The 26,641-nt window shown below is 37.2% G+C and overlaps 1 protein-coding gene across 2 annotated transcripts; it reads left to right on the top strand.

Annotated features, from left to right (window-relative positions):
* The first annotated feature begins 322 nt into the window (after positions 1 to 322).
* Positions 323 to 25,509, top strand: RELL1 (RELT like 1). Of its 2 annotated transcripts, none has more exons than XM_075148898.1 (7): positions 323 to 476; positions 11,599 to 11,841; positions 13,733 to 13,804; positions 15,625 to 15,682; positions 18,288 to 18,527; positions 19,196 to 19,347; positions 22,966 to 25,509. In XM_075148898.1, the coding sequence occupies exons 1-6, from the start codon at positions 389 to 391 to the stop codon at positions 19,338 to 19,340; spliced, it is 846 nt and encodes a 281-aa protein (XP_075004999.1). In that variant the 5' UTR covers positions 323 to 388; the 3' UTR covers positions 19,341 to 19,347; positions 22,966 to 25,509. The 2 variants fall into 2 exon arrangements, with proteins under 2 accessions (XP_075004999.1, XP_075005000.1); XM_075148899.1 differs by lacking the exon at positions 323 to 476 and adding an exon at positions 6,623 to 6,703.
* The last annotated feature ends 1,132 nt before the right edge of the window (positions 25,510 to 26,641 follow it).

Below are 26,641 nucleotides of genomic sequence, written 5' to 3'. Positions count from 1 at the left end.
CGTTGCGGTTCCCGGGCAGAGCGGGCTCGCGGCCGGCGGTGCTCAGAAAACCATGTCGAGGACCTGCAATATTAAACTGCTCCCGAGGGTGGGGGGCAACCTCGGAAAAATCCTCCCAGGAGTACATAAGAAGGGCCTTCCCTCTTCTGCAAAGCCAGGCCGGGGTACCCTGCCTGCAGCTGCTTCCCGCGGCACAGCCTCGCCTTTCCCGCACAGCAGTCCCGAGAACAGCCGGCGTCACCCGCCTCATGCAGGGCGGGACGCCACGGCGCAGCACCGCCCCGGGCCGGCGGCTCCGCGCAGGCGCCGTGGGGGCAGGGCGCGCCGCGCCGCCGGTGGGCTGGGCCGGGCCGGGCAGGGCGGCAGCAGCACGGGCGAGGCGCCGGGTATGGCTCCGGCAGCGACGGGCGGGATCCCGCCGACTGTTCCCTCGCTGGGCCCGACGGCTGCCTGGCTGAGCAACAGCTCCGCTCTCGGTGGGTCGCTGCGGCCTCGGTCCTTCGCTGCGGGTGGTAGCTCCGTCGGAGGGGAAGCTTCAAGCCGGGACCCCCTGGCCCCCCACTGGCGGCCCCTGAGCCTCCCCGCGGGCTCCCGCCGCCGCCTGTGAAGTCGGCAGGGGGTGCGAGCCGCCGGGCCCCCCGGCCTCTCCCGCCACTCGGGTGCCTCGGCTGACCCCGCTGCTTTTCCCCCGGGACACCACCCCCCCCCCGCCTCCCGCCGCGGGGCTGAAGCGGGTAACTCGCGGTTGAGTCCCTGCGCCGCGGCCCGTAGGAGAGTAGCAGGAGGGAGCGCGTCCCCCCTTCACCCTGCCCCCTGGGCAGCCCGGGGCAGCCAGCAGGGAGGAGGTCGAGGCTCCGCGGTCGCAGCGGCCGAAGTTTCTCCCGCCTGTCAGCCGGGCGGTCCCCGGCGGAGCGCGGCCGTCGCTGGCGATGGCGCTGAGGGGGCGCTCGGGCGGCTGCGGGGGCTCCTGGGTCCCCCTCAGGCGGGCTGGGGGAAACGGTGCTGTCCGTGCCCCCCCGGACTGTTAATTTAGTCAGGTATGGCCGTGAGTTGCGGGAAAGAAGAAAGAAAAAACCCTAATGAACTACACAACCTCGAGTCTGGCAACTCCTCCGTAGTTGATTTCACTTTAAGCTGGAGTCGGATGGCTTACAAGGTAGAAATGCATCAAAGAATTGCTTCTACTTCACCGTCTGTTTGTTGTAAGATTAAACTTGGCTTAGCGTTTAGGTTTTGGAAATTCAGTTGACTGTAACCCTTGAGATCTCTGAAGAACACTCACACACGTACAAGCACTAGAGGAAGTTAGTTTTAAATGACATTTTCTTTGTTTATATCTAACCCCAAATGTTATGGTACTAATAATCTCGAAACTGATTTTGTTGCCTGTGTAGTCTGAAGTGCTTTTTTGTGTGTTGTCTACGCTTCTCAAACGTTTGAGTTTAAGCTGATGCTTACTTTTACCTGGTGTGATTTTCAACTTGATCAGCTTTATTACTTTGGGGTGGTATGACATTGATAAGGGTGTACCAGCTTGTCTGAGAATAAACTTTAAACTTAGTGGAAACAGTTAACGTGGGCATACTTATTAGCATAAAATGAAGCAATAAATGTTTCTAGTCTTTCTATACTTTTGTACATCTGTAATTATTACTTGGTGCAGGCCAGCTTGGTCAGAAAGGATTGAGATATCTACCACCTGCTATTTGTTTTCCAAAAGCGAAAGGAATGGAAGGCTTGTCATCCAGTCCATCCTTCTCTTCAGGAGAGCAGAAAGAAATAAGTACCACTAGGCACAACTGGGGCCAGTAAAATGGTGCTAAAGGTACTAGCGTTATCAGACCTTTTTTTTCCCCCAGCTAATCGGTTTCATTGAAAGAGTTTAAGCATCTTGAGTTTCAAATTTGTGTTGACTGGTATATAGTGCTCCCTGAGGTCCTAATTCTTGTTTTTTTCAGGTCTTGTATGCAGAGGTGAGAGGAGGAGAGGAATTGTGGATTTTTCTTCTCTTCTTGATCATGATCATCATTTTTTTTTTTCCTCTCTTCTCCATTGCTTTAGTGTAAACTATTTTTTAACAGATAAAAAATTAATTTGCTCTTTGATGGTTGTTACTTTGGCATATTACTGCATGTTTCTACATGTCGAGATTATGATACAGTTTGCCTACTACTGGCATCTTGAAGATAGTGTAAACAGATGTTTCAGTAAACCAAAGGATGTGTATACATAGGCTTGTACTAACTTTTTACAAATGTTTATACTCAGGGTTGCTTTATTGAGCTTGAAGGCAGTTATGCTGGAGGACTGTTAGTATGCCATGTGCATTGGTAGGATTTAATAATGATAGCAGTAATTTAGTCTGGTATATCTAGATGAATAGGATTGTACTTATGAAAACTAAAAGTTGGCAGGTCTAGCAGGAAATGCGAAAGCTATGAAAGAATCTTCTTCCTCTGAGCTTGCCAAATGCTTTCTGACACTTTATCTGCTGTCTCTTTACACAGGAGATATACTGGTTTTGATTAAAATTGATTTTTGAGTCATCTGAACTAGTGTGGATGTTAGTTTGCATAAATGCATTGATATGATGTGTTTGGTAGCATTGATTTAATGCTGCTCGCTAGATGTTGCTTGCACTTGTAAATTTACCCGTGATATGGAATACTTTTAAATATCTGCTGTGTCCAGGAAGGAATTTTTTTTTTTTTTAAAACAGCCAGACTGGTGAAGTGTGCTTTATTAAATGTGTGTGGTAGCTGCATGCAGTGCACATTTTATTTGAAAATTGAAATTTGAGGAAAAATTTTCCAACAGAAATGCAAATGCAAAGCATTAGCTCTATGTATTTTTGCAGTGGGAGCTATGTGCTGCACAAAAGCAATCACACCATAAGCACTGCAATCTTAACACTGGTAAACAGTGAAACATGAGCTTTTTGTCTCTGTATATGTTTCCACAGCATTATCAACTGCATATTGTGTCACACACAAGGAATGGACTGAGTATCTGTTACTGCCCTTCATATTGTGATTTTTTCCCTTTTTCAACAGGACAAAACTGCTCTAGATACTCTTCATTGTTTTTCTCGTTGAATTCTTAATAATGTCAGATGCCTTCATAGTGTGATTGTTTGGACTGACTGAGTGACTGACAAGATGATTTATTAGGTTTGGTCTTCTCTGAATCCCCAGCCCACCCCTAGGCTTTCAGGGAAGCCCGCCTAAAACTTTTTGCAGGCAACTTACTGAAAGTGTTGATAGGGCACGTAATTCAGAAATAAACAGGGATTAGAAAGAACTCATCAGGGCGGAGACTTACCTCTGAGTTCAGGGTAGAAAGCTCTTTTTCTAGACCTACTGCAAAATTTGCCCACAGTCACAATTTTTGTGGTGACTTCAGTGAGCCAAAGACTTGGCCTCTAATTTAAGGATCTTAGTAGGCTCCAGCTTGAGGTACTATGAAAGACTTGCAGCTTTATGGTTTTGAATTCAATGTTGGGTAGTAGGGGTGCTGTTAGGTATTACGTTCAGGTAGGTCATTCCTGAGACTTGCTCCATGCATCTTAGTATTAGTGTTCTCAAAGTAGGTGCAGTTAGAACGAGCTTTAAAGAAATGTGGTTGATCCTTCTGCTCGCTTTTTTGAGATACTGCTTTTGACAAATCTAATGAAGGTTTTGAGGTCTGTTCTTAACAGCAAACCTTAAACAACCTTGCTTAACCTCTAAGGCAATTGGCAGTACTGTGACTAGTTGTCAGTATGTTCTTTCATCATGTGGCTTCCTTTTTCTCATTAGACTTCCTGCTTATTTCACTTCTGGTTGTAGGTTCTGATTACTACAAGGAAGCTAGAAGTTAAGCGGAATTCACAAACTTGTTGAATGTTCCTCTTCGATGATAGCTGTTTTTCCTTTGTTATTCAGTTTGTGCATATTCCCTAAAGTACAATTTCCGTGAACAATAGATGAAGCAAATGGTAGGCAATAGGTTTTCTTCACTTAAGAGTTTTTTTTCTCTAGAAAATAAACTTTTTTTAAACCTGTTCTTTGCTGCCCTTTCTAGTTTGCCTGGTATCTTCTGTAACTACCACACTACTAGTGAGGCAGAGAAGCCCAACATTTGCTAAAAATCTTTGTGTGTGTCTGTTTTGGGCAGTGATATATTTTTGACTTGTGATTGAAATTGCTTATTTCATCTGCTTAGTTATGCAAATGCAATTTGACTGTAGTGTCCAGAATAGATAAATACTATTTAAATCAGATAACTCTTAAAAAGTATATTTAATTTGAAGTCGTAGCAAACTGTTCTGGCTAAATTTACTGTCATTAAAATAACTAAAAACCTGTATTAAATCAGTACATAATTACCATCAGAGTTCTAAACAAATTTGCCACTAAGCACTTGGATTAAGAATCTAAAAAATGAAATCAGACTTTGATAACAGAAACCTCTACTGCAGCTCTACTAGAATGCTTTATATCTAAATAAGTTGAATGTACTGAATGAAAGTAAACAGCTGATTCAGAGCTTCTTTCTTTTAAGAAAATATCCACCACTTCTGAAATGCCAAGGGACATAAGCTGGCCATTTTTGGCATTTAATTAATTTCACTAAAACTCCATTACCTTAGTAAGTTTTTGAAAATAAAGTTAGTTTTCTTAAATTCTTGAGAGTGAGGTATTTAGCGTGTATTTAGGAAATTGAACGACTAAACAAGTTGGTTTTATTTTTATGCCTGAATTTAGAAGTGTGTTATTTAAAATCAAAAAAGTTTTACTTTAAATGATACTTAAAATGAATGCTTTAAATCAAAGCATACATCCATCCACCTTAGATGTCTGGCCTGGAGGTAGGAAGTGTCAACGTATACTTCCCCAGGAGAGGATGAAGCACTAGGTATGATCATCAGGTGTCTTTTCCTTGCAGGGTGAACTGAGGTCGCAGCTGCCTGACCATTCCTCCTTGTGACATTGCCACCTTAAGCAGTCCTTCGATTACGCCCTGTTAACAGTGTGTAGGTCCACATGGTGAATTGAACTAGAAGTGATCTAGGTATGAAAGAAAGAAAAAGAAAAAAAAAAAACCCAAACCAAAAAAGAACCAAGAAAACACCCAAGCAAACCACATTCTGTCTAAATTATTTTGAACCTTAAGGGATTGCTCTTTTTCCACGGATGGGTGAACTGGCACATTAATGGTGAGGAGGGGGAGAAATGCATAAGCCGATGTTGCTACTGAGACATGTTCTCCAGCTATGCTTAGCTGAGATGTTTGAGCAGATCATATGCCATATCTGAATATTTTATTGTCTTGTACTTAAATAGGTTGTACCTCGATCATATTTAATTTCTTTAAACATTAGTTAACATTAAGGCCAACAGTAGTTTGTTTCTGTATGCTGAGAGATTGATAGCGACATTCCATTTTTGTGCCTGAAAGCAGGAAATACGATCATGTAACTCCTTGAACTTTATGGAGAAGAAGTTAGTGAATATGTACGTACTTATTTTTAGCAGGTAGATTGCTAGAACAATCAAATTCATAAAATGTAAAGTTCTTTAAAAGGCATGCCATAAGAAATAAACGGCATGGGTGTAATGGGCAAAATCCAGAGTAACCGAATAGGATTCTTTATCAGTCGAGCAGAGAGAAGATTACATCATTGTTCATGGGCTACTTTCTGTAAATTAAACAATACAAAACCAACTGGAATGTGCTTGAAGTAATCAGCTATATGAGATTATGCTTAGGTTTAGTATAGGAGATTTAGAAAAATAAATATAATGCATTATTTTAATGATGAGTTTCATATTGCTTATTTAACAACTAAACAGGTTTGATCTTTGTTACAAAAAGGATTTATTTTTCAAGAATCTGAGTTGTTCTTTAAGCAATATTAAATATTTCTAGAGATTTCTCATGTGCTTTATGAAAAGTTTGAGAATTGTCTATTTAGATCAATACTAAAGGCAAAGCTTTGAGATAACTGGGCCTCATATTGGGGAGGTCCTAGTGATCATGCCAAGTATGAAATCTTTCCAAGTACATGCAGCTAGAACCAGGGAAAGAGTAATTCTGTAACCCCGTGCAAACAGAATCTGATATTGTGGCAGCAGACACTAAAGAAGGAATTGTTCTGACCCTCCATTTGCAGTGAGAAAGAAAATAGGTGTGGAGGGCAAGCTATTACCTTTGCAGGATCTTTAGCCATGCTTGGCAGGTAGTTGTCCAGGTACAGTTAATCTTGCTTTTTGACAGTGGGATGAAGCGGGATGACTTCTCTAAGGTGCTCCTGTCTCTCTTTTCTGTGAGTTTATAAAACCTTAAGGGGAAAGAAAGTTTGTTACAGAGCAACACCTTTGCTTACGTGGTCCACTCCAGCTTTATTCTTACCACAGCCTTCAAGACATTGTAGTCTTGGAATATTTTTGTGGTCAAACATTATTTTACTAATATGGAGGGAATACAGTGTTTAATTAGAATGTTAACAGATATGTCAAAGCCATTTAAAAATTGTAATTTAATGAAGGATGAAATATTTTTTCATTAATGTGCTAACTTTTTTCTTCCTATATTCTGTTTCCTAAAGGTGCTGTAAAATTTTCTTGAACCATTGCTGAGATGGAAGTGTCAGGGTAGTAATGATTAGAACCAGTGTAAAAGACTTGTCTGAGGATGACTGTCCTAATATTTTACTTTTTAGGTAAGGATTAAGTAAGGGCAGACAATATTGAAGTTCAATACCTAATACATATTCATTTTTAAGCAAACAAGAGTACATGGGATCCAAATTAATTGTATGAATGCAATCTGTGATCTACAGCTTAAGCATCACTTCAAATGTGCTGAATATTGCTCCTAAATCTTTTTATTTAGATCACATCTTCAAGTAATTTTGATGTGTAGACTGGTATACAGTGACAGGTATATAAAAGTGCCAGGACAGCAAAACACTGAAGCAAATGAATTTCTATATGAACTGACTTGAGTCAAGGAAGATTGCTATGGCTTGAACTTGTCATTAAAAACCATTGTGAAGCAACATCGTGAGAATGAGGTAGACTATCAAGAGTCTGTTAATAAGCATAATATGCTTCTGGGAAAAAGGAATAGGGAACGTACAATGAACGATATAGCTGTGACGTGGGACATAAAATATATTGCTCAGCAGCTAGGCAAGCCTTGTTTTTGCATTATGTCATAACTGCTGAGGTTTTTGAGGGCAGACTTCTTAGTATGTGTAGGGTGTTTGATAATGAAACAGGAGTCCTTCACTCTGCTCATAAGGTTACACAGCACCAAGTATTTGATCCAGCTAATTAATTTCTTGTGGGATACTTATGGTTTGCTTTTGGTGAATTTTTAAATCTCTGAACACAAAATGAATGGCATCAAGCAGTTTATGGACTTCGTGTAAATTATGTATTTATATAGCAATATTATTGATTTAATGTTTTACTAGTAATAAGCAAAATACCTTGCAAAGTTTTTTGTATCTTGTTGAATTTTAATGGGAGAATTAGTTTTTTAGGTATCTAAGGACAACTGAAGAAAAATCACATAGGCTTGTCTATATAGGCTGGTATGCTGGAGTTTCTATGTTTGTTAATGCATTTTTAAATGGGGAAAAAAATACTTTAAGTGTGTTTCCCTGCCTAGTTCAAAAGCTCTTTAAATCTCAATCCAATTAGTGGACTAATCTATGCTACAGAGTATTCAGTTGATAAATTATGAGTTTTTCAACATCCTTCTGTCAGGGGAAAAAAGTGCCAGTATAGGCACACTTCTGGCATATTTTTTTTTATTTTCTTTTAGCTTGTATAGGTTGCATCTAGGCTTTGATAATTTGTCTAGATTGTCATCACCTTTTGACTGCAGATTAGATTGTAGCTGATAAGGTTTTCTCATTGGTGTTTCAGGTAGCAGTGTACAAGCAGAAGTACTAAACTAAATCATAGAACAGATTATGTAGGTAGAAAAAGAAAGAGAAAACAAAGAAACTCAAACCATGGTTCCTACCATGCAAGCATTTACAGGTGATATATATTAGGTAGACTGGGAATAGCAATCTGAGCAGTTTCTGAGGGTTTGCTTTTTTTGGAGGGTGGGGATGGTATTTAGTGATTGCTTAGCAATGATCTTTCCTTCTGAAAATGCGATGTAGCTCTGTTGCTGGAGTTGCTTGTGAACTTGAGATTGGCTCAGGTTTATATAGAATTTTTTCTTGCTTGCTGTGAACATTTAATAGTATTTGGGATCCATTTTCCCATTTCCTTTGTATAATTGTTTTCTTCTGTTGATTGTATGCAGTTTTGTGAATCAGCTTTGTATTTTAAATTGTATCTATGTTTTTAGTGGCTGTGTTAAGCTGATGGGGTTTCAGGTTGATGATTTAAAAATAATTATGTAGGACATTATACGTATTTTTACATGTAATTAATCCTCCTGCTCTTATTTTTGGAACATACTCTGAGACTATGGCTCCATGTTACTACAATTACTTAAGAAAAGCTTGTTCTAGATGTATTCGTCTATCCTTGCTCATGGTTGCTTATTTCTCCACTTCAGCTTACTTAGTCTCTTAATTGTCTTGATAGAGCAGTTTGCCAAACCACAGGTTATACTGATTCAGCAAAATGACTGCTTAAAAACTGAAGACTTCTTGAGGCATTTTTTCTTAAACCGTGGTCACCTTGGTAACCCAGTTCAAAACTGTTTTCAGTGCTACAGCCTGTCAGGAGCACAGCCAGGGGGGTAGTAGAGGACTGAAGGGGAAAGGACCTCTTAAAGCCACTTTGCATCGGGAGAAACCGTAATGAACCACAACTTGGAGAGTCTGAGGCATGGGACTTCAGCCATGCAATAAGACCCACTTGCTCTCTACGTTTGAAGTAGGAATTACCTACCACAGTTACGGAGAAAATGCTAAGAGATGTTATTTGTTTGGGCAATGCATGCCACTTTTGCCACAAAGCGAGGTAGAAAGCCTAAAAAGTTGAGTTGGATTCACTTTGTGGCCCTTCCACCCATTAGCTTGACTAGTAAGTGGCTGTTGATGTGTTAGAAATAGTGTAGTAGGTCTTTCTCCATTTTAAGAATGAATGGGAATGTGCAGCAAAATCCAAAGCATCTGCCTATTTTTGTCTCATATTTGAACATGAAGGGTGCTTATTTATTAGTACTCTTCTGAGCTTGTGATGTATACTGTTTAAGTTGGATTTCTTAGGTTCTGAGATGTTGTAGTCATCAAAATAATACTTCATTGATATGATGGCTTTTCTCCTGCCTCGGAAGTAAATTAAGCTACTTTGTGTGATTAAATGAGGGACTTTGTAGCTGTTGCTACCTGATGCGTTAGCAAAAAAAAAAAATTATAACTGTTTTATTTTGGTATATTAAAATATGAGTTATAAATTCTTAGAAAGCAAATAAACTGCATGTAAGATCAACTTTCTGAGTTACAGGATTGTGTCCATTACCCTTTCCTGTCTTTTGTTTCCTTGTAGTGTAAAACAATTGCAGCCTTAAAGTGTTGAATTGTATATGTTGTTCAATTGTCCCACTCAGGCATAAGTTAAAGTTTCTAAAGGTTATTTGTCCAGTAAATTCTGCATACAATTATCTGTAGGATTGCTGGCCTCTCTTAAAAGTGAATAGGTTTTCTTTTGGTTTTGGGAGCAAGCTAGACCATCTGGCTTTGTCCAAAGCAAATATCCTGAGTTTTTGTTTTAACATTTAGCCTCGTGACCTATTCAGTTGTTTGTTTGCATTTCTTCCCATTTTTCTGCATTTCTACTACTATCTAGAAAATTAGTTTAGAGAAATGTTTAACACATATTTTTTCTTTTTGCTAATTGGGGTTTTATCAATTGTTATTTCAAAGAAGTTCCACTGGTGTTTCACTTTGAGCAAGACTTGTGTATTACTACTGAACTGACAATTCAAGACGGTCCTGAAAAATTCAGAAATACTTCAAAAATATAAGGTTTAGTGTTTTGATATAAAGAAAACTAAGGTAAATACCTAACTTCAGTTTTAAAAATCTTTTCTTGGCTATCTGTCACCTTACTGGTATTTTTCAAATACAACTTAGTTATACAGCCGATGTAGTAGAGGTGTTTGTGGAATAATGGTCTTCTGGCAGTTTTCTGGAGGCTTCCATTGTTGGTTTTTTTTTTTTTTAAAGGAAAGGATTTGATTGTTCTAGACATTCCTGTTGTAAAAGTGTCACTGTCATGTAAATGAGTGTTCACTCCTTCAACCCGTTTGATTAATGGAATGATTCTGAATTGGCTTGTCCATTTTAATACAAGTAGGTGGAAAATATCTTGAAATAGTGTTAGATTTTTTTTTTATTGGTCTTTTTTGTTGTCATTCTTTCCTACTTCAAAAAATTGTTTTCAGCTGAAGTGGAGGAGAACAACAGAGAGTAGAAATGCAGGAATATTCTTGCATGTTGGAAGAGTAATATTTAAATCTTTATTATATAGGGTGGGGAATGTATATAAACTCCAGAGGCTCAGAAGGAATTTTGAGTATGCAAATGTGTATTTTTTGATTTAGCTGAACAGTTGAACTTGTGTACTTTTGTATTTGATATATGGGAAGGTACTGAGGTTTTAATTTATCTGTGTATATTGGCCATAAAAGTGGGCAAATATTGGAACAGGTGGCCCAGAAATGTTGTGGAATGTCCATCCTTCAGATGGAGCTTACCTGAACAACCTGATCTAATCAGAGCTGCTTTTAGCAGCGTTTCGACTAATGAACTTCAGAGGTCCCTTCTAATGTAAATATTCTATACTTTCGGTAGTTCAAAAGCTCGATCTATAACATGGAATATATCTGTTAAATTCAGAGCTTAACTGAAACAAAAATGCTTAATTGTGGGTATAGAGTTAGTGTGTGCCTATGCTGCAACTTAAACTCTTTGCCAACAAAAAGAAAAGCCTCTTTCCCATCCTGTTTCAAGTTTAAATACAAAATGGTTTCCAAATCTTAAACAAGCGAAGAATGAGCCCACCTTATGCTGATGAGTAGAGTGTAAATGTTCTTTCTTTTGTGCTGTGAAATCCCACTTTTAAGAAAAATATTAAGGCTGTTTCTCTCACACCTGATACTTTTTCTTGGCAAGGGTCAATACTAAATCCTGTACTTACTGTACACTCATATTAGGGAAGGATCCATGTTTTTTTAGCTATCTTGTATGAACGTAGGACCAAAGGAATGGTATGGCACTTTCCTCACTGATGGGAACAAGGAGCAATGGTGGTGGTATTCCTCTGCGAAATAGGGAAGCCCTCTTACTGAGATTACAAGCCTGTCAGGCTAGAATATTGTTTGTTCTTCACTGTTACATTGAAGAAATATCATGTGGGGTTTTTGTATGTTAGATGTTTTGTAATGGTTTTATGAAGAGGGAATATCTACTGTTACGCGTGTGAGTTCTCAGCCAGTAGAGTATGTGTTGCCCATTCAAGTCACCACAGAAGGTGCATCACATTGATGCTATGGAGATTCAGTCATGCTTGTAATTTTCTAAATGCTTTGAAACGATTTACAGTGTATAGTAATAACTGTGTTTATTTGTTTACGTAGGTAATGGAGAGTTTCTCCAGGTTTTGTCAAGCTATGGCTTACAGACAACTACTTTGACAACTAAAACTGATGGCAATGATGGCAAGGCTGAACACCTAGAGTATATTGCCTTTGCATTGGTTCCCGTTTTCTTCATCATGGGTCTCTTGGGGATCCTCATCTGTCATGTCCTTAAGAAAAAAGGATATCGTTGTACAACAGAGGCTGAAGAAGTAGAAGAAGAAAAACTTGATGAAAAAATAGGTAATCAGTAAGTCTAATAAACAACTTCCTATTTCTGTACATTGCAACTACTATGGCATAATTTATTGTGAGACTTCTGTCATTTCTTTGTCTATATTTGACATCAAAACAATATTAAGAAAAATATTTTTATTACCATTATATGTCTGTTGGGTTTTGATCTTTGCCAGTCAAAACTATGAGTGTTCCAATTTCCCATGCAAGTCCTCTAACATCATTTAAGAGCTTACAGAGGGATCAAAGTATCCAGTATATTTGTTTGCAACTATACACTGCAATCGGAGTCACCAGATTGCTTTTCTGCATTCCACGTCCTGTTAGCAACAAAGTATTATAATACGTAATTCTATCTGAGGAGTGCCAGAAAGCTGCTGTTTAAAGCCTAAAATCTTAGTTTTATGTTTAGCAATCTTAATTTGTTCCTGTTGTGCTGTCATTCTCATCTCCCCTTTCATTATAAAACTGAGCCTTTGGACTGGCTGTCTATGTTCTGTTTTATGTAATGTGAATCATAGAATCATAGAATTATAGAATCATACAGGTTGGAAAAGACCTCTAAGATCATCGTGTCCAACCGTCAACCCAACACACCATGTGTGCTGCTTATGATTTTTTTCTTAGATATACCTTTGGTTTTGTTCTAATGTTTGTTCATTTGTGCTCTTGTTTTTATGGTTCCTTATTCCCATTTACTCTTACTTGAAAAAAAAACCCCCCAAAACCAAGAGAAGAGTATTATCACTTGGGAAGGGCTATAGTAACCCAGTCTAGCATTGGCTAAGTAAATACAAGGGCCAAGTTACATGTAAATACTTTGGGCCTCTTTCCTTCTCCCAATTAATTACTGTCAGTAGGTTCATAATAAGTTCAAATTACAGTGGCTCTGTGATAAGCGTAGAGCCATGTGGTGCACTAATGATGGGTCAGTATGTTCTTAAGCAGTTACTGCCTGGGGCATGTACACAGTGAGTGGCAACAGCAAGGTGAGTGTTAATGAAAGGGGGACAACTTTTAGGTCTTAGTTTGGGGAAGTAGCTGTGTCTAAGTTGCATTGCAAAGTTGCAGGTACTAGGGTGAAGATGAAGCATGGGTGTAGAGATGGGGAAGCCCCTAATTTACTACTTAGGTGAAACCCTAAATTTGTCTCTATCAGACTTGCCTCAATCCTGTGATTTTTTTAATTTTTTTTTTTTATAAAGTTAGTCATAACAATTATGACAATTATTAGGGAAGGGCAGACCTGTGCCTCTTCATTGTTCTACTTCTCTCCCTGATCTTTCTCTGCCTTCTGAGGGTATTCTGGGGAAGCTTCTAGTATCGTTAATGGGTGCATTCGATTCCAAAAGTATGAAGTATAGTCATGAGGTTTCTTTCTTAAATTTCTTGCTCCTGTAGTCATATAAGAATTTGGTTTTTTAATTAAAAAAATAAAATGTTATGTCCTTGTAGATGTAGGTGCCGATAACAGCTATTTTAAAATTATGACTTGAGACTGTTTAATGATTTTGTTTGTTTTTTTTCCTCCCTATTGTTAGGATTAGAAATACTGCTCTCTTGTTTGTCTCCTCCTAACTAGCTAGAGAAGGAATTCTGACGTATGCTTGTGAAAATATTGAGTTTATTCAAGTCTTAGATGAATATGTTAGAGCCCATGTGTAGATTCCATAAACTTGTGTTTGTATTTTTTCCTGAATAAGGACTAAAAAGTCTTATCTAAGCTTTCCCCCCCCAAAGTGACAATAGATCTTGTTTGGTTTTTTTAATGTAACTTCTGCTGGTGTTTGTTTGGTTTTGTTTTGAGTTTTTTTTTTGTTTTTACTTCGTTTTAAAATAACTCAATTCTTGATTTGGAAGGCCAAAATATTGACAACATATTTATTTCCTTGCACAGAAATGAATGAAACTATAAATGAGAATAGCGACACTGTGGGACAAATTGTTAACTACATTATGAAAAATGAAGGTATAGTATTGTGATATGGAAGTTTATGAGCCTTTATGATGGTGTTCTATAACAAATATGTTTTTTCAGATATTCTGAAGTATGTGTTTTCATTTAATAACTATTTTGTACATGCTTAACTCTTTGAGATTGCCTTCAGAAGGCAATAACTTCAAACAAAATAGGGAAGTTTTTCGCTTACCTGAAAATTATTTTGTATGGTAAGTTTGGTTTGTGCATTTCTTGATATTTTAACTATTTGGGTGTTTGATTTTTTTTGGTTCATTCTTTTGTTTTGTTTGTGAAGTAAAAGTTTAAGGTTGCTTTCTTAATGGCAATGCTTAAAGCATGTGAAATTTTTATGTTTTGACCAGATTAAACTTTCTTTCTTGAAATGATTCTTGCAGCTGTTTTCTGATGAAAAGTTTGTGCATAACTGAGACAATAGGGTAGACTAGCACTAACGTTGAATTTTGGACATTTTATCTTCATGCGCTATGTGTGCAAAGTAAAGGATAAAGAAGAAGATATGACTGAAAAAATAAAATCACAGTTAAGCAGCCCATGTGTTGTGGTTTAACCCCAGCCAGCAACTAAACCCCACGCAGCCGCTCGCTCACCCACCTCCTCCGGTGGGATGGGGGAGAGAATCGGGAGGGCACACATAGGAAAACTCACGAGTTGAGATAAAAACAGTTTAATAATGGGAATAAAACAAAGTAGAACAGTAATAATAACAATTATAACAATAATAGAATATACAAAGCAGGTGATGCAAAATGCAACTGCTCACCATTTACCGACTGACGCCCAGCCAGTCCTGAGACACGAGAGCACCCCCTTCCTGGACCATGCCTCCTAATTATATGCTCAGCATGATGTCACATGATATGGAATACCTCATTGGCCGGCTGGGTCAGCCGCCCTGGCTATGCTCCCCGCCTCCAGCTTCCCATGGACCCGGCAAAGCATGGGAAGCCGGTGCAAGTGCCACTCGGCAACAACCAAAATATCAATGGGCCATCAATGTTCCTCTCGTACTAAACCTAAAACACAGCACCCCCCCCAGCTACTGGGAAGAAAGTTAACTCTGTTCCAGCCGGTACCAGGACACCATGGAATGCTTGGTTAGTTCAGAACGTGTTTGCCCAGTAGAAGAAACATTTAGGAGACTGCATGTTTTTATAGTACAAGAACCTCTAGCCTTTTAATTTTACATTTCTATAAATCAAATTCTCTTGAGCATTGAACTGGCTTTGAGTTACTTCTGAATGAAGACTAGTCCTCTGGAAAAGTTATATTTTGGGTTCGTTTGTGTTGTGTGGTTTGTTCCCCCCCAATAACTGTTAGGGCTTTGAGCTTGTGTATTTTTCCTCGAGGTTGGGATTAGGTACCACATGTGTGTTTTAGAATATGTCAGCAATCAGTAGTTCTTGGCTGATAATTAATTTGCATTTTGTAGGGCTCACTTAAACCCATGTTTTTAATCTGAAGTTGCTTTATACATGTGAGGTGATGTACTTCTGTGGTCAAATGGATGTTTTAAAATTTTCAGAGATCTTTGGGAGTGTTGTGCAGATGGCTACATTATATGGCTTGTATTGGGGCAGAGCTTTGAGTGCAATATGAACCAAAATTTTAGTAGCTCATGTTAAGAAAATCCCATAGAATTATATTAACATTTTTTTGCACAATTTTCCTTCATGTCTTTTTGGAGATACATATAATGCAGTCATCTTTCTTTTAGATGAAATTTCTTTGAGGACCTTTAATTTTGCTGTTTGTTTTTTCTAAAGTTGGAGCCGTACACTTTTGAAGAGTTCTATTTATTCTCATTGCAGCAAATGCTGATGTGTTAAAGGCCATGGTAGCAGATAGCAGTGTCCTTGAACCTGAAAGGTAATTATTCATCTTTTTAATGCATGTTTCCTGAAGCAACTCAAAATGCACCCTTTCAAAGTATTTTATTTCCTGAGGACTTTTAAGACTACATCACTTCCTTAAGTTATCAGCTAAGAGGATAATACTTTGACTTTCTTGTGGTGTCTCTGAGTCACTAAATTTTAATGTATGCCCTGGGTTAGTAACTGGCTCTTCTGGTTATGTGTTCTAGGTGTGTGATATGGATTTACTGCTCTTTGGGCTAAAGATTTACAGAGGCTGCAAATACTCGTTTATGGTGAAGTTACTTACAAGTTGGCTTAGTCCAAAGCTACTCTGACTTGAAAGAATAGAAGCAGCGCTTGTTTCATTTGTATGGATGCTAACTTAAAATAGACATCTCTTTCGATGTCTTCTTCTGGTTTACTTTTTTCTTTATAATTGTGGTAATATACATTGGCTGACCTACCTCTCATTTTTTTCACTACGCAGCTATTTAGAGAGTTATGTAGAGAAAGTGGTTCAGCCCTTGAGTTGCAGATGCATCATTTGTGTAAAAGTACTTACATCTGTACATAAGTACCTTTAAACTATATCTGTACTACTCTAAATACTCTTTGTATGTAACACTGTTCATATTCAAGGCAGAGAAGATGAAGGTTCAAGTAGTACTGTGTCACTAATAAAAGAAGTGGGACTGTATAGTTTTAGCAAAACAGAGTTGAGTATGCAACTGTTTATCACCTGCTTTAATAGCGAGAGGCTTGGTTATTGAAGAAAAAAAAAATGGAACTTAACGAACGGAGTTCTTCTCAAGTATAGGAATAATTTTTAAACTTTTATGGTGCAGCAGAAATATTTGTTTGAATTTTAACTCAATCTTTTTGCATAGGCATGTGCGATGTTGGGAATTTTAGACTATTGTTTCAGTGGTGAATTAAAATACAAAAAGTAAGGGGAAGGGAAAAATGTTTGCTCTTACATCATTTCTGACAGATACTCCTAAAGCTTTAACTCAAGTGCAAATCCACTGTATTTCTTTAAGTTTGGTGCGCTATGAAACACTTCCTAATAATAGGAATAGTAATGGCTAAGTAAAATCTGCACTTCTGCCACTTAAAGCCATTAGTTCCTGTCTTTGCTTCAGATGTTGAACAGATTTTATTTCCCTTAATAGCGTTCTCTTACTTATTTGAAGACCATTAAATGTCTCCTGTCGATATTTTTGTTTTGAAAATAAGCGTCCAAGTAACTCCAGTCTCTTACGGCATGTTTTATTTCTTTAATTTGTTCTTTCTGTTCTCCTTTGCAGTCTCTTCAGTTTGTTCGTATTTTTCTTGAAATAACATTTCTAAAACTGAATGGAACTATCAGCTGAGGCGTGATTAATGCCGAGTAATGTAACTTTAGGTTCACAGGTTATACTCCTGTTATTTCCACTGTGAAATTTGTCCTTTTTCAGGAACAACATAATGATTCATGTTCAGCTTGTGATCTTCACCTTCTTTTTCTGAAGAATGATCATCTGTCTGTTACTTTTTAATCTGGGTTTGTAAAGTTTTTCTGCTAAAGCACTGAAATTTGTGTTGTCCTTACTGCAATACATCCAGTATTTTTAATAAGATTTATGTATGTGTGAATGTGTCTTTCACACACATGCTCTCCTCTGATCATCCTAATTTCTCGTCTTGTCCTCTGCAGTTACTATGGGCTACCCAAAGTTTATGGGTACTTTAGCTATTCTTCTATTCCATTACTCAAGGAACTATTTAAAACACTGAGTATCATTAGGACCAGAATAACCACACTTAGTATGTCTTTCCAGTTTCATAGTAAGCTACCTATACATAACTTCTGGTATGTCTTTTTCTTTTTTTTTTTTTAAACAAGGTGTGCTACCTTATGCTACAGTAATTTCACATTTAATGCACTGAGCTCTAGCTTGCTTTAGGAGAATGTGTTGCAAGACAGTGTCAAAATTGATGCTGAAGTCCAAAAAAGTACATCATCTGGTTTCTATCTATGCTATCTACTTTTCCGTTTTAGAAGAAAATTAGATTGATTTGATTAGATATTCTCAATAAATGCCTTTTGGTGGTTGTACTATTTTTTCTTTCTAGGTTATTTAAAAAAACATTTTTCTGAAGTTTAAGCTGAATGATCTGTTGATTCCTTTTCTCTTCATGGTATTTTAGTTTTGCCTCTTTGCAATATTGTGGGACTATACTCTTCTGTGAGTTCTTACAGATACTGTAACAATTCTGAAATACTGTCCATAGTTCTCCAAGCGTGAATCAGCTAATTAGATGTCTTCATCAGTATAAGTTCATGTAACCTGTTCTCTTCTATTTTAGCCTGATTTTTTTTTTTTCATTTCCTTGCCCTTTGTGTTAGTTACCTTAACAACATGACTGCAGCTGAATTAATTTATGGAAGTGATTTAACTGCAAAAATACGATATCGGAGGAATCTTAAACCAGACATCCTCACAAATAAACGGTCCCTGAAAAAACTAGCTATTCACTAGACATAACGGAAGGTTATATTTTTATCCTTCTTTTCCTTTTTAAGAAACAGGATTTTATAGTAAACGTTAAATTTCCTTTATACTTTTTTCCTACAGCCCTTTATCTCCTACTTCTCCTGGGAGTCCGACGAGTCCAGGGTCTCCTTTGTCACCTGGTGCTGTTCCATTTAAACACAGCTGCAAAGGCCATCACTTCCATACTGTTGGAGGAGTAGTAGAAAAGGATGTTTGTACTCGTTGTAGCCACAAACGATGGCACCTTATAAAGCCAGCTCACAAATCTAAAGAGCACAGAAGAAGTCGTCTTGGAGAAGTTACAGTTCTTTCTGTGGGAAGGTAAGTCTTAGGTCATTTTATTGTATACTTTTCTTAGGACACTACAGTGGCCCATGTTGGATCAGATATCTATTGATTCTACTCTGTTTATAGCATCAGTGATTGTTTTTTGTAACCCTATTACTATTAGACTGAAGTTATTTCTGGAAGGAGTAAATGTGATTTTTTTGGTGGTGGTTTTTTTTTTTAAGAACTATGTAAATAGATGGGTATTTACTGTGGGTATAAATCCAAAGCTATTGCTCTATTGATACTGGCTAAAAAGAAACAAGGATTGCACACTAATAAATTCCTCTGTTTCTGAATTTGATATTTCTCAGGTAAGTGTGAGCTATAGAAACCATTCTGTTTCGTTATTTTTAATTCCTAGCTTATGTTGTAGTTGTCTTAGAAAATTACTGTTCTAAGTAGTAGTATGCAACCTGTGGTTTCTGCTTTAAAATACAATTCCCTGAGAAAGTATGGTTCAGCAGCAGTGAGTATTAAAAGTACATGTAAGTAGCAAGAAGGAAGATTGCTCTGAAGTGAAGCTGGGTCCGTGTGGGTGTCTGCTCTGGCATCTAGGTCTTTGGACCTGAAAACATGTTCCTGTCCATACACTGGGTACTGAGAATGATCTAACTAATCTTTGGGGAAATACAACTGAATCTTTCTTTTGCTTACCTCAGATTTAGAGTCACAAAAGTGGAGCACAAATCGAATTCCAAAGAACGGAAAAGCTTGATGTCTGTTACTGGTGTGGAGAGTGTCAATGGTGATATGCCTGCCACGCCTGTGAAACAGGAGATGAAAGAGAGGAGAAGCTCAGAGTAAACTGCAGGTACCAAACATTGGGAACTCATACTGAAAGTGGTATGTTGTGAAATAAGTGAAGGTAATCAGTAAAGAGAAATGAAGTTGAAAATGTATCAGTTCTGTGTGAAAACTCATCTTTCAATTTCAAAAGTTTCTACAGAAGTCTGCAAAAATTATATTTGATCACTCAGTTAATGATAAATTGGTAAAGGCTAAATTATCCACCAAATTCTTATCTAATTGTTTATTAAGACTCTGTAATTAGAGTAATTAGTTGAAATAAAAACTACTTTGTGGAGGTGGCATCACTGGTCCAAGAAATAAAACATCTGCATATTAATTTTTGGCAATAAATGATCTAGGTTCAGATCTAGTGGCAATGTACTTGTTACCCAAAAGAAACAAATGCTGCTGACAGCTGCATCACTGGAATAACTACAGTGCTGCTTCCTTATGCTTGCTGCCCTGTACTGTGTGCTTGTATAAGGCGATTGTTTACTAGATACTTCCCTGATAGATGAGTGGAGCTTTGGCTAATAAGAATGGAGACACATGAAAATGCTCGTATCGCAGGGATCTATGGTAGGTTACTAAGCCAGGAGGTTGGGGTTTTCTTATGAGTCATTAAACTTCAGTGAATTGCTTGAGGTACCCCAGTAAGCATGTCAAAAACATGTCTGGCATGGTTTTGGAATGCACCTCTGACTGCCTTTTTTTTTTTTAACAGTTAAGAATGTTGGGGGAAAAAAACCTGTAAGTTAATATGGTTTGTTTGTAACTGATGACACACTGATTGATAATCTGAAGGGGAAAGGTGATTTCACACAGAGGTGATTCAAAATACAGAGCTTGACCCTTGCGGAGGAAAGGGCTTCTGGGATGACAAAATAAAGGCACTGGATTTGAAGAAAGTCAACAAGGTGCACAGTACCAAACTCTCTGTATGCTGAGAGAGAGAATAAAGTCATGTTGTGTCAGCTCAGTCCAGTTTCAAACTCTCAGTAAGTTCAATATAAGAGGGAAATGCACAAGTGGAAATTGGGTATATTTAAAAATGTAACAAGACCCAAAACTCCTCGCGTGTCTTGAGGTTAAATTCTGAAAGGCCAAGGTGCAAGATGTGGCCTTTTCTTTATATCTGTTGTTTATTCATTAAGAAAACATTCTGTAATTCTGTCAATTTAGAAAGGAAGACAAAGTAGAGAGCTGGTATGCAACGGGATACTTACTCCCAACCTTTACTGGCAGCACAGGTATGACTGTTGAACTAAGCAGAGAGTATTTGTTTGGACTGTGTGCCTCATCATTAAATTATACCCAATTTTTTGGAACCGTTGCCATAGAGGAAGAAAGACTTGGAGATGTGGTATGCTTCCAAATGTTTAAAAAGCTGTGGAGGGTAATGAAGTAAATTGTTCTTTTTGCTCAGCGGGTAAGAAGGTAAATAGTAGGCTAATGTGCAAGCAGGTGGAGTTCAGGTTTCAAAAATTAAGAAGTTGGAATAAGCTGTCGTATCTTTATTGCTGGACAGTTGTAAGACCAGACTGGACAAGTGCTTGTCAAAGCCAGTGTAAATACAGCTGGCCCTGCCTTGGAGGTAGGTGATAGACTGTAAAGATGGTTGGGTTTTTTGTTTTGCCTTTTTGTTCTGTTGCAAATTTTGGCAAATCATAGCTTTCTAGTGGCTGCTGTCTCATGGCTGCTCTGTAATCTGTGAAGAATCTACAGATGTCAGTGAAAGGCAAACTTAACTCTTATTTTCTGATTCAGAATTATGTCCTGTGCTCAGGGTTTTTGTGTTGGTGTGGTTTCTTTTTCCTTTCTTCTCTTTTTAAAAATCCGTATTAGCTAATCCATGTTAGCTAAATGCAATAGGAGATAACGTCTTCCTTCACTGGCTGCATTGGCATTTTCATGCCTAACTAATTGTTTTGTTACTCCTGTGACTATTTTTTTTGCTTTTCCATATCTGTAATGGTAGTGTTTGTAATATGATTTTTGACTTAAAGGCAGACTAGTTATCTTCTCTTTAAACATTAGAAATAAAAAGAAAAGGGCATATGTGAAAATAAAGTTAATTCCAGTGCACTTTGATTTCAAAAGATTTTTTTTTGTTTTCTTTTTTTTATTTTAAAAATTCTATTTTAAAAAAAGAAAACAAGAAAAAAATCTTTTGAAATCACTCTAAAAATGTTTTGTAGTCCAGTTTTCTTTCTAATTTGTTCTTTCCTCTCCTAAATAAGAAAGCTGTTCCCTAATTACCTAAAAGTTGTTCTCTAAATTTAAACCATTACTACTTTAATCTAAAAATAAGCTGTTCTCTAGAGAGATATGATAGTATAGCTATAAAAAAAATTAAATATCCATCTATAGCAGCTTGTTATTTTAGAACCTCCCTTAGGCTTAAAGTATTGCCCTTTCTGAAAACAAATGTTCTAATAGCAGAGAAATGGCTCTGTGGAATCTCTTGTAAAGGTCTCTCCAGTCCAACAGAACTATTTTGTAAATCATCTGGGAAACCAGCCAGGCCTGTTTTATGTGCACTACAAAAAATAAACAGATCTTGCTTGAAAGACTATGATATACTGTTCCCTAGCATGGTTCTAGATCAGTTTTTGTCCACTGCCATGAAAAGCTGTTCACATATAAACAGGTAGTAGTTAGACCTTTATTTCAATTACTGATTTCAGACTTCAAATAAATTATTATAGCTTAATATACTGAAACTGAACAGATAAGCAGCATTTAAGACATCTGTGCCTCTAGCCAATAAATTTATAATAAAAAGCATATAGTTTTGGAGAATTTGGCTCAGATCTTCAGATGCAGAGGAAGAAGGCAGACACAAATACCTGTTTAACTGCTGCCAGAAAAGGTTTGTTCTGGCATTTGGAGGCAGTAGACTTGTGCTTTGTGGCCTGACTTTAACTGCTGTTACTGAGAGTTCCTGTATGAGATGGAATTCCTGGGTTGGGCAGTACCTGAATGATGTAGTATTGCTGGTTGCTTGTGTTCACTGCTACTCTTGAGTGCGGGGTTTTTTTTCCCCTAAACTGACATGTTCTTAGTATTTTCTTGAAGTGACCTCTACAGTGTTTCAGCTTACCCTAGTGTCTTGCTGCTGCATCATTTGAAGTTGTAGCATGTCTTCTCCATGTCTCCAAGGTCCATGTTCGCAGCAGACTCCATTTCATCAGTTAAGTTTATTTAAAATATGCTTAGTGGCACATAAAAAAAGTAGTAGATATACAGCTGATAGTTGAAGTCAAAACTTTGAGTCGAGCTCTTGCATATCCATTGTAAGTTACTGGGTAAACAAAAACTTAAGGTATTGATGCACTGAAGCTATGTAACATTTTCCATTCCTAGTACTCTTTTCAAAGTTGTGTGTGCTTTGCACTGTGATGTAATTTGTCAGTTTGTCCATGTGTTTGTCCACCCTTTTCATGAGTACCAGCTGAATTTTTAGTTCCTCTCCTTTAGGATTTCACATGCTAAACTTGCAATGCATGGCAACCACTTTATGCGATTGTGGCATTTTTTTCCATTTCAGAGCATTTGTTAACTTTTTAATTGGTGTGTTCATCCTAAAACTAATTTTGCTATTTAGGCTTATTTTTAGAATTGCTTTCTTCTCTTGCAGGTGGAACTTTTAGAAGAAGCTTGTTTGCTAGCACTTTGGAGAAAACTGAAAACTCCCAAGAGGTGCATACTATTTACGGAAATGTATTTATGGCACTGTAGCATTTTACAAGTTCTGTGATGGCATTCATGCAAGGTTAAACACTTAATGATTTTTCACCAGTAAAATCAGTAAGATTTAGACACTTAAATACTATTGAGCTGTGTGGACCTCATACCAAATGCTGGGCTTCATCTTGGAAAGAAAAAATACATATAAGTTTTTGGACAGGAAAGGTAAAAGCCTTATCAAATAATCTTTATTTTTTTGTACTTAGAAAAGCATTTTAAATGAGCTCAATATTACGAGCAATATGATTACCCTGTGTATAAACTGTATTTACCCCTCTGGTCCATCTGGATTTTTCTCCTCAGTTCTTCTCCTCCAGAATTGACACGTGTTTGCTGAAGATAAAAGCCAGCCTTTGGAAGATGAAAATATTCTTTTAATCTAACTACTAGTAGCCAAGCAAAACATACAAGGAAATAATTATGTCAGCCAAAATCTGCATGTGTGCCTTTAGTATATAAGCCCTCAGACTCTGTGAAGGGTATTTCACAGTACAGAGTGGTTCAGCGATATGCAGGTGTGAAATTAAATTGTCTTCACTCCCTTACCTCCCCCTTACTACTTAACATAAGCTGAAGAGCATCTTTTTCTATGCAGTTGGGTGAGCTCTTGGGAAGGTTACTTTCCTCAAGGCCACTTGTTTTCCCATGTTCCTGTAACTACTCACTCGTATCTGAAGAATGCCTAATAGTTTTGCCTTTCTTTTTTGTTTTTACCCACAGGTTCCTTATTGAGCTAAGGCAACATATTTCAACCATTAGATAAGGATATGGAATATTTTGCATTAAAAATTTATGGAGTATATACTAAAGTACTTCAGAGTGGCTTTATTGGACTGAGGGTAGCTGTTTTCATTGGCACCAAAATCTTAAGCCAGTGTCAGTCCCTTCATACTTTGTGTGACTTACTGCTAAAAATACCAGTGATGGTTTTATGTTAATTCTTTGTGTCTATTTATCATGATCTCTGCTTTGTCCTGTTACTTGTTTTTGGGCGGGAAATCTTTGCAATACTTCAGCAAACTTTGCTGTGTAGTAGAAACTGAAATACAACGTTTGTCCTGAGTGCCTAAGAATAGAGGCTCTAATGTAATGCATTTTAGTAGAGATTGCACTATATTCTGAGAACTATAAAGTAACTTAATCTGCTTTATGAACTCAATGAACATCAGTGTTTGTTTTGAAATTGATTTGTTTTAAATTAATACTTTCAATCCGTTTAGCCCAAGTGCTCTAAACTGTGTTTCTCCTTCAGATCTGAGAATCAGGTTTCTTCATCAGTTTACGCAGTGTTAACAATCAATATGTACAAAGATAAAAATTAATTGTCTTGCTTATGTATTAGATACTCCCATGTCTTGTCAGGAAACATTAAGTTTATTTCACTCTTGCTGAAAGTGTGTGCTGCTGGTGGTCTTCCTTCTACTTGTAGCCACGAGATACTGACTGGACCTATCAATATATACTTTTCACTGATGCTATATTTGCCAAAAAAACCCTCTCACCACCCACCAAAGCTCTGAAAAGAATAAATGGTTTATTGTTCCTTTTAAAATGGATATTTTTAGAGATAGTTGTCCATCTTTGAGAACCCAAAACAACTGTTTGGCCAGGACTGGAACTTGAATGTTTAGCATCCCTGCACCCATTAATTTAAACCTGGCTTATGAGATCTCTTCAATACTTAAGTATAACATAAATACCAAGCTCACCTTATAGGCATACATTTAATATTCTTGAATGTTTTTCTTCTTCAAGCTTCACTGGATTATTTGTATAAAGAGCTAATATTTCTAGAAGAATTTAATTAGTATTGATTATAGTAGTTAGCTTTCAGTTTCCAAGAGATTGAGAGCTATGAGTATAAAATGTTACTGGCAAAAGGGAGTATTGGGCAAAACCAAGCAGTTTCAAATAATTTTCAGAAAGGAGATACACAGTTATAGACTGTCCCAAAAGCTTTAAAAAAAAAAAAAAGGTTTATTTTGATAATACTGTGTTCTGATACATGATGGGTTAGTACTGCAAGTAAATTTGCCGAAAGGATGGAAGAAAGTTTAAACAGAAATACGTATTTTTTTACTTAATTTAAAAGTAGTTTCTATTTTGACTCCATTGGAAATATGTAGAATTAAAAGAAATGAAAACGTGTTGGATATGTAAAATATTGTTTACCTGTATAAAATACTTACGTAAGGTATTATAAGACCTGATATGTGCAAGAATTTAATTTGTGCATTGCTACTTCAATGAGAGGATTTAGAAACTGTGCCTGTTTCATTGCATTTAACACTACACTCTGCTATTTTGTGGGGGTATGGATACTGCCATATTAGTCTGCCTTTCTTAAATTTGCATATCAGATGTATTTTTAACAAAATAGTTTATATACGACTTTTGTACTACCAAGCAGTAAATAAAAAATATTGATTCCTAAGTTTGCTTGTGACTTCCTTAAGCCTGCATCCATTGTGTGAAATTTAACCTTTGCACAGTTTTAATGTACAATGCAATCTGTTTGCATCTTAAGTTTTTGTTTATGGAGGTAGTGAGAAGGTTAGGTTGTTGTGTGATGTACTTCAGAGCAGTTTTATTTTCTTGAGGAAAGGACAATTGCAAATATTACTTTAGTTCCATATTTTATATGGGAAAGAAGAAAATCTATGCTTTAATCCAAGCTGGTATCTGATTAGATTAAAGACCTTTTACCTTTAAAGTATCAAGACTTTGAACTTTTTATTATATTTGACATTGAGCTTTTAAAAACTACACAACATTATCTTTATTTTCATTTGTTTTCATAAGGTATGGAATGAAAAATTACAAATGACAGGAAGCTTTTTGCAGTTGCTTCTTCTCAGCCTGTGTCCCTCTGTGACACTACAATACTTATTTGTTGCATGATGTTCTCACAGATGACTACGATCTGTAAATGGCATTAAAAATGAGTTTTGCTGTATGAATAATCTGAAGGAGGCTCAAAGCAAGTTGTTATGGCTAGCTGAGATGTAATTATCAGTGTACCATCCTATTTGTGTTTTTTTTGTTCTTTATTTCAGTGTTCCTAGCTGCATCATACAAGGTCTGTTTTTGAGGTCTGTATTTGAATTTTAGAGGTTTATATACAGCTGTGGTTTATATTCAGAATTTAAAAAAAAAAATCCCTCCAGGCCTTAATTTTCGAAGAGGATCCAAGTCACTGCTGATTGTGAAGCTTCTGGAAATTGAACACACTTTCTGATTCTCATTTTCAGGGATTTTTTTTGGTTCCTTTTTTCTTCTACATACAAAATAACCTGAGAGTAATATGTTATACTACTTCTTGTTCCCTTAGCATGTTTTCCTCCTGCCCCCTCTTCCTTGACTTTCTAATGCTTTCAGTAACAATTCCAGGTTATATTGAAGTTAAAACTGAATGCAAATATAACTGTATCAACAAACTTTGATGCCAGAAAAGGATAGAAGATTGTAATTTTGTGAAATACACAGTTTTTATTAGGTAATATGTGCATATAAATACAAGAGGATTGCTATATTAAAGTTTGAGGAAATTCTATTATAACTGGATT

Source organism: Calonectris borealis, chromosome 4 (genome assembly GCF_964195595.1).
Source record: "Calonectris borealis chromosome 4, bCalBor7.hap1.2, whole genome shotgun sequence".
Lineage (NCBI taxonomy): Eukaryota > Metazoa > Chordata > Aves > Procellariiformes > Procellariidae > Calonectris > Calonectris borealis.
The sequence above is the reverse complement of the archived record's forward strand: the minus strand, read 5'-3'. Positions and strand labels throughout refer to the sequence as shown.